The 14276-nt window shown below is 36.5% G+C and overlaps 1 protein-coding gene across 1 annotated transcript; it reads left to right on the top strand.

The window, feature by feature from the left end:
• Positions 1-6265: 6265 nt before the first annotated feature.
• On the top strand, positions 6266-11446 carry LOC127879834 (homeobox protein CHOX-CAD-like). Its single transcript, XM_052426881.1, has 3 exons — positions 6266-7002; positions 10065-10210; positions 10586-11446. Exons 1-3 carry the CDS (start codon positions 6534-6536, stop codon positions 11015-11017), a joined length of 1047 nt encoding a protein of 348 aa, XP_052282841.1. The 5' UTR covers positions 6266-6533; the 3' UTR covers positions 11018-11446.
• Positions 11447-14276: the final 2830 nt, after the last annotated feature.

Raw genomic sequence — 14276 nt, 5'->3', positions numbered from 1 at the left:
AACTCAACCTACCCCCCCCCCCCCCCCCCCCCAAAAAAAAAGAAAAAATGTGTTCCTTTTTTTTTATTTACTTTATTTTTGAAGGACCGCCCAAACTTCACACCCAAGCTATTGCTATCAAACTTGAAATAAAATCTATTGAGTTTGTTTTATGTCTTTACAAATGTTCAATAGATTGTGGAAAATATACCTGAACTATTACCTTGACCTTATTGAATAATTTGAACAATTAACCCATGATGGCTTACATTATACTGTCAAGCACTCGAATAGTCGAGCACCCTGTCCTCTGACAGCTCTTGTTTTTAATGCTATCAGAGACTTTCTATGAGAGATGCAGTACTGTTTCTTTAAATTATTAGTCTATTTTCAAAGCTTTCTGATTCATAATTTGGTACTGGAACACATTTCTGGAATGCATGCAGTAGGGTCATCACTAGTCGCTTCCATGTGTCAATCGAATTTAAATATAAAAAAGGGGATCTGGTCTTTTCATTTGAAGAGCGCTTGAACTACTGTACACGCAAAAAAAGTATTTTATATTGGTTGGGACGAAGATCACATGCTTTGTTCTTAAATTTAAATTAGAACATGATTTTGATTGTGATCTTCCAGAAATCACATGGTTTTGTTTCTGCTTTTTGATAAAACATATGGGATCGGATTTTGTTTCATTTTGTTTTTTATTGTACCAAGAACAGTGGGTTAAGTGTGAGATTTTGTAAGAATAGATGTGGGTGAATGAAGACTTGATAGCTTAACGCGGAGCAGCCTATTCAGTTTTTCCGTCCAGTTGGTCCACTGAGGTCCAAGTATAAATTCAAGGTCTATTCTTGTCATTCCCACTCGCGTGGATACATGTTAGTACCTGATGCATTCTTTCAGGGAAGAATCGTATTAATTTAACTTAGGCCTACTGTGATATCCTTTAAGTTTGTGTAGACAATAGCCAGGCACGGATCTACCGGGTTTTTGTGAAACAAAGTTGGCCAGATGTTCCGATTTACCCGATTTCTTACAGAGGACGTGCCCCTACCTACCTTACAGTCTTCTATCTACAGGGGGTACCTGTTGTACGTTAACATTCGATTATCACCGTCGCAACAATAGCTTTAGTGGGATATGCTCTCTTTTCGGCAGATATTTAAAGCGTTTGGGTAACGTTTATTAAGCGTCGGTCATTTACACTAAATAAGCGTCTGGATGATCGTTCTCAGAACTCATCATGACGATAACTGTAAGAGTTCACCTACCAACTTAAGTGTGGTTAAAGCTGGCAGCCTACCAATTGAAGCCACAGTGACAGATATAAGTGAGTTGGCAGAACTTTTCATTACTTACTGATGATCAAAGAACCTAGACAACACAGTCTGGATTACTACATGGATGACCTCCCTTCACCTGGCACACTTTAGTCTGACATTGACTGCTGGGGATTTAAGTGGGGTAATGACCCCCCCCCCCCCCCCCCCCCTGCAACTTAAGGTGTTGCATTGAAAGCATGCAATAAATAAATATTCCCAAACATTTATACCATTCAAAAAAATGCAGCAACCTTTCCAGTGACAGCTGTAAATGCGAAAGGAGCATATCAACGTAAGGGAATGTCAAAACAAGTTGTCGTTCAACTATAGGGGAAGAAAGACTCGCTGGTCTGTGGCTAATGTCAGTACATGGGGACATCGAGGTATACCTAATTAACATTGTCTAACAATTTGCAAGGAAGAATCCAAGAAAAATGAAACTGCCTTGTATTTTGGAGTGTGATTTGAACAATGTAGAAAATGAACTTGTGTAAAGTTAAAGAGACTGTTTAGTTTGTAAATGTGCCTTATTACAGTTTGAGAATTTTGTGAGTTTTCGTGTATTTGTAACTTGTTGAACAGTTAAAAGTGAATCACAGTTTTAATAAAAATTAAACAAATTGAAAACACAGCATTTTATTTCACTTCCTTATGTTAAAATGCACCAATATTAAGTATGAACGTTTTAATATATGACGATTAATTCCCCCCCCCCCCCCCCCCAGTTGAGCCCTCTCTGGGTCCGGCCCTGATAGTTTGATTCTTCTTTGTGAACGAAGTTTTGTATGGATTTTCCGTCGCATTCAACTGTGTAAGCTGCATGAGAAAACTGATTGCTCTGTTTTATGTATAACGGTAGCTACCTGCCTCCTGAGACTAGGTATTGTAAAAGGCATGCGTCCGTCCCTAGATATGTTTAACCCATTTATGCCTGGACTCTCCCATCCTAAATTGGATCAATTTATTTCCAAAATTAGGGATGTCTAGTATATGTATTTAGAATATTTCTTACAGAAATTCCTTTAATCAAACAGCGCAGACCCTGATGAGACGCCGCGTCTCATCTGGGTCTACGCTGTTTGCCAAGGCCTTTTTTCTAGACGCTAGGCATACATGGGTGAAAGAACTGTCTTTTGATAGGTTTTTGCTCCGGAAAATTGATAACACAGTGCGGTATAAGTTCAATGCAGAATACATTAAATCATTCAAGGCATTTGCGATAAATGAATCAAGTTCATTCCCAGCAGTAGTAGAACAAATTGTCCTAAACTAAAAATATCTGCAATTTCAATTGGATTTTTTAAAACCCGGGTAACTCAAAATGTTGATTGTTGGTCAACATAAAATCTGATAAATGTATTTGTCTCGGAAGAAAATCTGCATCGGAGTTTATTTGAAATGGAAAGTACTCAAATACGGTAAATGATTAACTCTCTTAGAATGTGATAACACGCCGAAGTTGGCGATAAGGCGTGTATCAGTAACAACAATCGCCGAGATCAAATACTGATTTTAATATCTGTGCTCTACCGCCCCTTGAATCAAAAGGCGGTACTTGTCAGAACGTCGTGTTTGACAAATCTAACAAACTAAAAAACAGTGTTCAGTTGGCACAGATTTTGTGCTTAGAACACCTGATAACGATCTTAACGATAGTGTTGTCTAAAACATAATAGCGCGAAACTCAGGTTATTTCTTTGTACAAACCTACTTTTTCTCGCAAATAACTTATTTCACAATAATATTCCAATATTGATAACATATTTATGGCTACCTTAGTTCGAATGACAATACATTACCCCGCGGATTTAGGTCATATACCAAATGAGCGAAACAAACGTTTTCGTGGATTGACGAAAAACAAATATTTATTCAAGAGAACAAGACTGTATAATTATTTAATCGGTAGGTCCCTGATTCGGTAAAGAAAACAAACCAAACAAAATAGTTATCAAATGCATCAGCCGATCGTCATGGTTATTTCAAAGTTTTTCTGCACATGTTTACACATTTTGGTAATATAAGTGTCTGAGACTGTTTTTGTTATTTTTATTTTTCCGACTTGCCCCAACCATTTTTATTCTGGTCCATTTTGAAGAATTTCTATACGTTTGCGGAAAGAACAATCGCATTATCTTTTACACGCAAACCATTCGTCTAATTCTAAAATAAACTAGAAATATTCGTTGACCTCCTGTAATAAGTTGGCATGCCAGTGCGGTACACATTTCCTCCACTCTGACTAGTAAGAGGCTTGTCGACTGCGCCGCTGCCAACAGGGCGTCGAATGGGTGACCTTGTTGGTGTCAAGAGATTTCTCCGCAAAAAGACGGCGATTTAATGTACACTGCACAAAGACCTATAGAATATTATATAGGTCTTTGACTGCTGAACACATAGGCATGTTATGTCCTCGCAGCGTCGGTATTTCGTGAAAGTATGCACGAGAGTCTTGCGTTCCAATAATGACTGTATTTCGCTGGAAAAATGACGGTATTCCCTAGAGATTTGTACGAGCAATCACGTCACCAATTAATATGATGACATAAGAATACATGATTATAGGAAAACCACAGTTGCATATCTTTTGTTTCTTTTAGCTACACGTTATATTGATTGGAAATATAGAAAGACGCTTTATTGCGATTGATGATGAGTTATGAATAACTATAACTAATCGTACGTGGTCAACTTAAAAATGAACACGTTTTATAGACTTCAAAGCAACTGTTCCGTTGAAGCGTTACCACAATATCGTTACCAATACAGTTCATGTATATCATTTAACTGGAGTTAATTGTACGTGTACGTGCATTCACCCGAGATTCGAACAATAATTGGGTCAGGTATCAAGTATTATACATTGTCCGTGTGTGCATTTGTCCGTCAAAATATTAACAGTCCAAATTAACAATGGGTCGTTTTCTAGTCTTGTTTGTATAAAGGTTACCTTAAGTGTTAATGGTACATGATCAGATAACAATGAACATTGTTTATAGATTCCGTTGTGAAATTTAATTAATGTGTTTGTCCACCATCCAAGCCGCTATTCAAATGAGTTGTGTTCTGAGAAAACTGAGCATAATGCATGTGCGTAAAGTGTCGTTCCAGATTAGCCTGTGCAGTACGCACAGGCTAATCAGGGACGACACTTTCCGCTATTATTACATTTTTCGTTTAAATAAAGTCTCTTCTTAGCAAAAATCAAATTTAGACGGAAAGTGCCATCCCTGATTAGCCTGTGCGGGCTGCACAGGCTAATCTGGGACGACACTTTACGCACATGCATTATGCACAGTTTTCTCAGAACGCGATTCAAATAATGATGAGGGTCAGGATGTTCTGAATTGTTACCCCTTACCGTGTGTGCGTCCCTGAAATACCAAAATACCAAGTCCCAGCAAACAGAGCACCCGTTTCAATGGACACGTTTTATCGCTTTTTATGAAATGCATTTAGAAAATGTAATGCTAAATACAAGTATAGAAAACAATATCCACCTTTTAATATATTAATTTTACATTGACGAGTACCAAAAAGGCTACACAATGGAGACCTCTGTAAGGCGCTGATAAGGGTTCCCGAAAACGGCGGCTGATGGCGCGCAAAGGAAGATCCGAGAGCCGCATAGCCGGGGCGGGGTCGTCCGTCAGTCCCACCGCCATCGCGCTACCATCTACACCACTCATCACACGTACAGGTACGATTTTGATTGACACGATTAAGTATCGATGTTTACATGCTCTTTGATTTCAGAAGTGCCGCCCCGGGGCAATAGTATTGATACAATATAGAAATAATTAATAGTACTAAAGTTTCTACTGTTGTTGGTTTTTGTGTTAATTTATTTAATTAAGATCTGTTAATTAATTTACAATGTAATAACAAATACATTTAATTTCAACGATTAACGAACGAAGTATGAAACGAATGTTATTTATGTTTATGTTGATTTATTTTCATTTAGATCAGATTAATAATTTATTAATTTACGGTAGTTTTATTAAGTCACTCCGTTATCATTTTTTTTTAATGCTTCATACAACTATATATATATCAAATATAATCTTATATTCATTATGTGATATATTTATGGTAATCTTCTAAATAATTTATAGTATGAGGACGTTTTGGATAAGGCATTTAGTCACTATATAACATGCTTCATACGTGTATATACATCATATTATTTATTAAATAATACTATTGCAACATCACCAACGATATTATTTTGTTTATTTATCTAGATCCATTCTTACATTTTATTAAGTTCCTATGCAATTTTAGGCACTATTTTAAAAGTTCCACAGAAATATGGTATACAATAATACAATCAAACAAGTATGTTTACAATAGTCCAATATTTGCAAACGAATTTGTTATTTTTTTGATAATTATGATGATGATTATATTATTATTATTATTATTATTATTATTATTTTTACTATTATTAGTACTACTAGTAGTATTAGTATTCGTATTATTAGTATTGTTATTATTATTGTTATTATTATTTAGAACAGTACCAACAACAACATGCCAATTTTGTGTTACATTATATAAATATTATTGGTATTTCTATGTTCCATATCATTCCAAAAAAGAGTCAAAGCAGTTTTTGACAGAAATTTCATTATTTTGTGAATTGTGTCACGGTATACTTGTAGAGATATGGGAATATACTTGAACAATATGACACCTGCCATATACAATACACATGCAATTTTCTACGACGGTAATCCCAGGGTGCTATATGGCATGTATTGCACGAAAATTAGCGTCAACCCTAAGCACTAATTTCAGCCAATCGCAGCGCAGCGTTCAACAGAGTAACCAATCATAAGACGGGGCTATATCAAAATTCGATATCGGCGTCGATCGTAAGTGGTTGGGCTATTCTAGCCACGCCTTAATTTATTACGTTGGTCGACTGGTAATAAAACCACGAATATCTGCGAGCCTCATAAACATTTTAAATCTATTTGTGTTAAGTAAACCTAATTTGACATGTTTATTTACTGGTGAATGAATCGGTGTTAATAATATAAAAATAACGTTTTAATATCAACTTTAGAGTTCGAAAGGAAAAGGAGTACGGAATATATAGCGTTCATGTAAATATTATATATTACATTCATACTATTAGAGAAAAAAACTTGTTGCGCTATAAACAATTAACGAACAAAAACAGACAAACGACGTTTGTTTGAGTCCAAGTGTGCATCCAGCATGTCGGCTATGGTGATGAACGCGGATCAGGGGCAAGGTTCGGGGATCTTCCAGCGATACCCGACGCCGCCGCCATCTCTCAACTACCCGTTTAACGGGTTTGGGTATCCATCAGCTAGCGCGCAGCATCCCCAGGACTACAGCCACTTCCAAGTAGCCGACCCCACCGGCGTCCACCATCCACACTGGTACAACATGTACGCGCCTCGGACCGACGATTGGAGCTACTGCCCCAACGGAACCATGACCGCCGCAGCCACGACCATGGCCAGCTCCCCCGGTATGAGCGCCGGATACTCGTACCGCTCGACTGCCATGGAGTATACCCCACCGTGCACGCAGGTTCCCACGGACTCCCTTGGGGACACCAGCTCATCCAGCTCAAATTCCGGTTCCCCGACGAATAAGCAGCTCCGGCCTCCGTTTGACTGGATGAAGAAGGCCACCTACCAGTCCGCGCCTACCTCAGGTAAGCGTTCAACTTCTCATATTCGTTTCTTGGTGTCGTTTATGCGGTCATGACAAGGGGACGGACAAATATATGAAATTCTGTATATATGTGATTTCATTCATTTATTTGATTGACTTTTAATAAAAAGTCAAAATACACAGTAACCCAGTTTAACGTGTGTTCTTTTTTGTCGTTGCTTTCCGTCCGTTTTTTGGCTGGTTCCTATACAATACTTTTTATGTACTAACGGTCAATTAAATACGCGATATCACATTTTATCTATGTATGGCATTCTTTGAACGTAGCCGACGTATATTTTTACCTGATAGTTTACTTACAATACCATTTGTGTGACGTTTTACGGTACGTTGATGCAGTATAGACACATGGGATATTTGGAGGTATTGGATATTTCATTCTAAATGATTGAATTTCCGCAACAAAGGCTCGGTTGCGTAGTAGATTCTTTGAAATCGGTAAGACTTACGAAAGACCCAACAATGCAATTAGTTCTATAATACAAAACGGCGATTTTTAAATTACTCTTACTTTTCACGAGTGATGAATAAAACTAGCACGCTTGCTTTAATTACCACGTATGCCGAGGCGAGAAAATTGGTCAGTTTAAATGAATATTTCAATGGACCTGGTGGTAAGATTGCGCAATGAAGATGTATTGCGGATATAGTGTAACACATACGTGACAAGTCCGATTTCAATTAACAATCCTCCGGACGGACAATGGATGACCCAGGCACGTCTCTTAAATCTTGAAAGCCGTAAAGTCGTTCTGAAATTGGTGTATCTAACTCTTAAAGTTATGTCTATGATAAAGTATGTTAGCTTTCTAAAATACCAATTCGCGACTCTCAGTAAAATTTAGAACGCGTCAAAATGGAAAGTGTTTTCTTCTTTAAAACGCAATAAAATATACTGTTTTTCATGCATTTTTTTATTATATGTAGCGTGCGTAAAGGCGTATTTTAAATTAATTGTAATTAAATGTTCCTATTATTATATGAGTACATGCCATTTTCCTAAATATCGGAAAACGGGCATTTTCTTTTAAAACAACGAGCATAATGAAAATATAATCAAGTAACCATTTTTGTATAATTAAAAGAGAACATCAATGCATTTAACGTTCTTAAATAAATAGAGGTTACGTAACTTGATTAATATATTTTGATTGTTGCGTTGCAAATTAATTTCCAAATGAAGCATTTCTCATTGATTTTTCGTAGGTTGTGACGTTTTTTATGCAAATACATGTATGTCTTACAGACAGGAAGATAAAAGAATATCCATTAGGACTTAAACGATTTTATTAAATAAAATTATCTTTTGAAGTAAAACCCACCACTTTGATAGCTATTGATCTCAACGAAACAAACGCAAGCCAGTTTTTGATGGAACATTTAATTGAATTTCATTTCGCTGTTAACAGACGTTTAAACCACACGATCTATCACATGGCGGATATTGGTGCTCAAGCTAGTGCACGAGAACTTGTGCGACCCTACCACCACGTGCGGGTGTATTGTTAACTAGGGATGTCAGTTTACGCAAAATACGTTTTATTTAAGTAAGCAAATTACAATTTTGCTATTTTGTAACTGTTTACCCCGGTAGAACTTTATTTAATACATCGCATCAATTCGAATCAAACGCAAACGTTCAAGTGAATGAACATAATTTTTCATCCTAGTAAATTAATTTGTCTGAAAAACCGCCTTTTAAATTATGAAAAAAGAAAAAAAAAACGCAATAACCTGTCTCTCCTTGGTTTATTTATTGTCTCCGTGTTTCTAAATCTATTGAAATTCTTGTGGTATGCTTTAACAACGGACAGAGCTATTAACGATAAAAGTCAATCATCAAACAGAGCCAATAACAACGAGCACAAGTGTGTATCCATAAAAATCGTAATTATAGATTACAGTGGCTTTACATAAATTCATATATGATTTAAAGTCGACGAGTTTTAAAACGTCAAATTCGATATTAATGCAAATTTCGTGACATCTCTTTCATATAGGATATTTTCATTTTGCACATTGCAAGACAATAACTTTTCCAATGTGATAAGGAATCATTATCACATATTTCTCAAGCCAGAAACAAGTGGCTGATGCCCTCTACACACCACACGGTTTAGCGCATATACCGGGCTGGTACCCGGTTCCGGACTGTTTAATAATTCAGGTATGATCGCCTGTCTGGGACCACCACTCGCGCGCGACCTTCAGGGTCTCATTAACACCCGAGTGTCCGCCTGTAACGCCGCAACTTGCAACAAGCCGCTATAACCATAAAAAATTTAATGCAATTGTATAGTAATCACGATAATTATCTACACGTTATTATGCCTACGTTCATTTGTCGGTCAGCCGATGACTCATTTGTGTGAATATTAAAATCAACAGTAACACGATAAAAACTAGATGGAGCCATTTCAGTCATACATTTCATCGATCTAATATTAACCAGTATTATGTTACAATTTTGCAATTTGAATGGTGTGCTGTTCTTCATTCTTATACCGTGCTTAACAGTGATTTGTAAGTTGAAAAGAAAACGAATGACATGTACAATTAATTAACATCTCAGTCATAGTGAATTCCAAATATTATTACTACTTAGATAATTCAATGACCTAAAGAATATCAATGTCTTGTATTGTATAATAATGATAAAAAATAATATATATACGATTCTCGGTAAAACTGACATTTTCCGTTGTTGTAATATTCACAGTGCCTTTCGTACAAAAAAAAAACAGTATTGTTACGGGAAACTGTATTGCAAATGTTAAAGGCTTTACGATGTTTAACCCAGTTATGCCTAGTGGACTCTCCCATCCTTCTAAGTTGGATCAATTAATTTTCAAAATTAGGGATGTTTAGTATATTTATTTCTATATTTAGAATATTTCTTACAAAAAATCATTTAAGCAAACAGCGCAGACCCTGATGAGACGCCGCATCATGCGGCCTCTTATCTGGGTCTACGCTGTTTGCCAAGGTCTTTTTCTAGACGCTAGGCATAAATGGGATAATATCCCTTTTTGTGACTTCCAGGGAAGACGCGCACCAAGGACAAGTACCGAGTGGTGTACAGCGACCACCAGCGTCTCGAGTTGGAGAAAGAGTTCCACTACAGTCGCTACATCACCATCCGCCGGAAGGCAGAACTCGCACAGACACTGGCCCTCTCAGAGAGACAGGTAGGTTAAAACGGTCACAAGTAGAAACGATTGCTCTTGTTAATTTACCAACATAAGTTCTGACTGTTACTAATTTGATATAGGTTTCCTGTCCATTTCAGGTACTAGTAATGCAAAATAAAATCCTAAAAAGCAGCGTTCGTTGTTTTTTTAATCTGGTCCCTCGCGAGTTCTTTTGCTGTTGTATCAATGCATTTTTAAATTTACAAACAAAACCTTAACATTGAAACTTACAATTCTGTACATTAATTGCTCGGTAATAATAGCGAACTGACAATAATTACGAAAAAGTGCCAAATAATTTCACTGAATGGATAGATAATTGAAATTAAGAATTGCATAAAACAAAATTATACGTTGTTGGTTTTTTCACAGGTGAAGATCTGGTTCCAAAACCGACGAGCGAAAGAGCGAAAGCAGAACAAGAAACGCGACGACACGCAGATGATTAAGATGCTGCCTGATCTTGGAGACTTCGCGGACGACACGAAACAGCACGTGCAGCAGGTGAACATGCAGATGACTTCCGGTGGACCACAGCACCACGTGCACGCATCACCGGTTACTCAGACAGGTCCGTACAGCTACACGGGTGACGGCCTCCTGCACATGACGTCACACGGCTCCCACGGCGGCGCACTTCCGGTCCAATCGCACCCCGGACAGCAGCCGTACGCGTCCTCCGGCCACATCGCGAGCTCACCCAGGATGGAGGCCTCCCACATGTCGCCCGCCTCAACCCCAACCTCCCCGAACACGTCCGCGATCAAAACCGACATTGACGCCCTGGGCGAACATGTCTCCTAAAAATAGAAGCACCGAACAGTTTAAGGTGTACACATTTCATGTTCAAGAAAATCGGCGATTCACTAGAATGTAAGAAACAACCTGAAATAGCATCGCGCCTAATGAAAACTGACAGTTACGCGCACGAAGAACTCATTTGTTGAAGCGTGGACACATAACGGAAATCTTATCCTTCTTCAAATTCCTCTTCCGGTGATAATGTTGGAAATAATCTGTAATAGATTTGAATCCGACGCAGATGTACGTATGTGTGTGTGTACAAAGACGAATGACTCCTAAAATATTAAATAACTGACTGAACACCCCTGATATGGGGCCGTTCGCTGTTGAATTCTATTGTTTGTACATATTACAATTATAATAATTATATTTCACACGGATGTATGACCATGGTATTGTTCTGTTTTTTTATGAATACATGTGTTGCAAATTAAACTGTCTCGTATTAACTACCGTTCCACTAGTACGTGTCTAAAACACCTACACGGCCTATGCAAAATGCAGTTTGTGTCGTCTTACATAAGTTTGATAGATAATCGGTATGTATTTGATAAGATTTCGGTATGCGTATATTTTGTTGGAATCTTAAACAAAAACAACCGGCAATCAATAATATGAAGACAAGTGTCCGTTGCGCGTTAAATATTTTAAAATAATTAATTTTGAGAACGCATGTACATGTCTGCAAAGGCGTATAACCGACGCGATATAGAAAGTGAAATAAATGTCTTTCGTTCAATTTAGAGAATATGAAAGAAATAAGAAATAAAGATCACAAACTTGACTGAATTTAAAAATCAAAGTACTGACAGTACTGGTGTGACGATGCTTTTGAACAGGATTGATATAAAAGCATCTATTTAAGTTTATCTACATCACCACAATTGTGTATGTGGGTACGACAATTTGGGGTAGGAAAAAAATGGGTACGAAAATTTTGGGTACTACAATTTTGCCAAAAAAAACATTAAGTACGTAAAAAGATTTGGTTTTGTTACAGTAAAACGTTTGAGAGTTATAACATTACGTTTCAGCATATAAATTCAAAACTTGACATGCTCTTTAATTACACCATGCTCTTTAATTTCACATGTATATCATACCAAACTTTATATTTCGTTGTTTCCTTTCCTAAGTTAATGATGCTATGTGTACGGACGTGATTTCACAATCCCATGTGCATGAACATATACTTTTTCTCTTTTGATTATTGTTCTTTTTCTCTAATTCAATAAGCTTAGGCATGTTTGTTCGTTAAGTACGGCAATAATTTCATGATGATTCCCGATCGAAAGTGGGTATGAGCACATAGTCGTAAGAGCACTTGAATACGTGAGTTCGCCCATGAACACGTGATAAGGTTAACTAAATCTCCGCGATATGACCTAATATGTGTTTAAAACAGCAAACAATATCGAACAAACGAATGAATTGTTAAACATAGTATGTGAACTGATGTGTAATTTATGTTTGAAAAGTTTATTAAATATGCAAAATGAGAAAGCACGCAGAAGAGCGAGTATCACAGATATGATACGTGTGTGTGTTTCAGAGTTTATTTACAGGTCCTACTGGCCTCTTCACGAGGTTACGGTAGCCCGACCTGTACAGATATGATACGGCTATAATGCTGTTTATATACCATAGTCGCTACAACGTTTACAAATGACAGGTTCGAAATAATTCTTTTTTTTTCTTTACACACATGATCGCGTTGAAAGTTAATTATACACGTTTTAATTCGCAATTTATTTACTGAATCACGATAAATGTCAAATACAATACAGAAAATGCATAGTTGTTTCATTGATCTATAAACATATACTGGATTGAATATAACTGATTTAAAATTAACGTTTTCAAACCATTATTAAATCTTTTCCAGGAATATGCTGTCCTATTTATAGCTGAGCTTCCTATACCTTTATCAATGATAATCAGCGAGGTATGCCGATTGAAAAATCGAGCTATCTCAATCGGACTGGCTCGGTCTTTTGCATAGGTTGCCATTGTGAAGAATTTTTCATGATATGATAACTTAGACGATGCTTCGCAGCATCGTCAAACAGGATTGGCACAAACATTAACGGTCGGTTGGGTTCGTGGAAACAATACCTTTTACGCCTTAGGCTCTACGAATTTTATCATATTTTTAACTTCACCAGGACTTTTTGAAGCATCAATTGGGGAAGATTTTTTTTATTTTTCTATCTTTTTTATGGCAGCTTAACACTAAAAAAACAATCTCAACTTATCATGAGCTTAGTGATGATTTATCAAGTATTGGTTAACTTTTATATTTCAAGCTGCTTATTAATTTGATAAAACATTTGTAAAAATATATCCAATACAAGTTTTAAGTTAAAACCCGTAAACATTTATGAATTTGAATATATGATGCACATTTTGAAAGTACATCCCTAAAGGGTAATATTTTTACTTAATATGATCATTACAGACAAAACAATTTAATCACAATTGTAAGATCAATTAAGTTGGTGCCAGTGACGAAAGCCCTACCCGTAATCAGAATAATGTGCAACTATTAGTATATTTTGATTGATCCATACATATCCAAAATGCCTGATGTCCACCAACAACATTCATAAACATCCATCAAGTTTACCGGTAAGATACTTTGAACTAACATATGTTATGATTACGTGTTTTTATTACACCCAGTTTATGTTATACACAAATTGAAATCACCAAATTTAGATACAACGTTTTCTTCAATATTCAAGTGACTACATGGAAAACATAAAACTAAACAATTCGTTATTTCTTATAGAAATACAAAACAAAGCCGGCCACCATTTTAGACAGCTATGTAAGCGTATAGATAAAAGAAAGATAAAGAATATTAGTTTTTATCGAATTACCTGAGCATTGTTTTATAATCCTATGTCATTGTAGGCATTTTATACACATTTTTCTAACTGGATTTTTCGGTTTGTCAAAAGTATTGTTTGTGTGTGTGTGTGTGTTTGGGCCTCCGAAACCTTTTCCACCGGGGGACTAACAGTAGTACTAGAAATCTTTTTCATACACATTTGATTCTATGTCTTTTCTAGTACTACTGTTCGATATATAATTTAAACGTGTCAATATAAAGTGAGAATTATAAACAAGCAACGGAAACGAATGCCATTTGAACATACATTTCTGAAGTGCATTATAACTTGAATATTGTTTAAGTATATTTTTTTTAAACATTCGATAATGTTTTGGACAGGAAAAATAAAGATTTATTTTAAAT

The sequence above is a fragment of the Dreissena polymorpha genome, chromosome 4, assembly GCF_020536995.1.
Source record: "Dreissena polymorpha isolate Duluth1 chromosome 4, UMN_Dpol_1.0, whole genome shotgun sequence".
NCBI lineage: Eukaryota > Metazoa > Mollusca > Bivalvia > Myida > Dreissenidae > Dreissena > Dreissena polymorpha.
This window is presented reverse-complemented; position numbering and strand designations above follow the sequence as displayed.

Bases quoted from the DNA above. Each gene is read 5' to 3' on its own strand.
- LOC127879834 (XM_052426881.1), top strand. From the start codon at position 6,534: ATGTCGGCTATGGTGATGAACGCGGATCAGGGGCAAGGTTCGGGGATC. The intron at 7,003-10,064 runs GTAAGCGTTCAA...TGTGACTTCCAG, and splicing joins CCAGTCCGCGCCTACCTCAG to GGAAGACGCGCACCAAGGAC. The intron at 10,211-10,585 runs GTAGGTTAAAAC...GTTTTTTCACAG, and splicing joins TGGCCCTCTCAGAGAGACAG to GTGAAGATCTGGTTCCAAAA.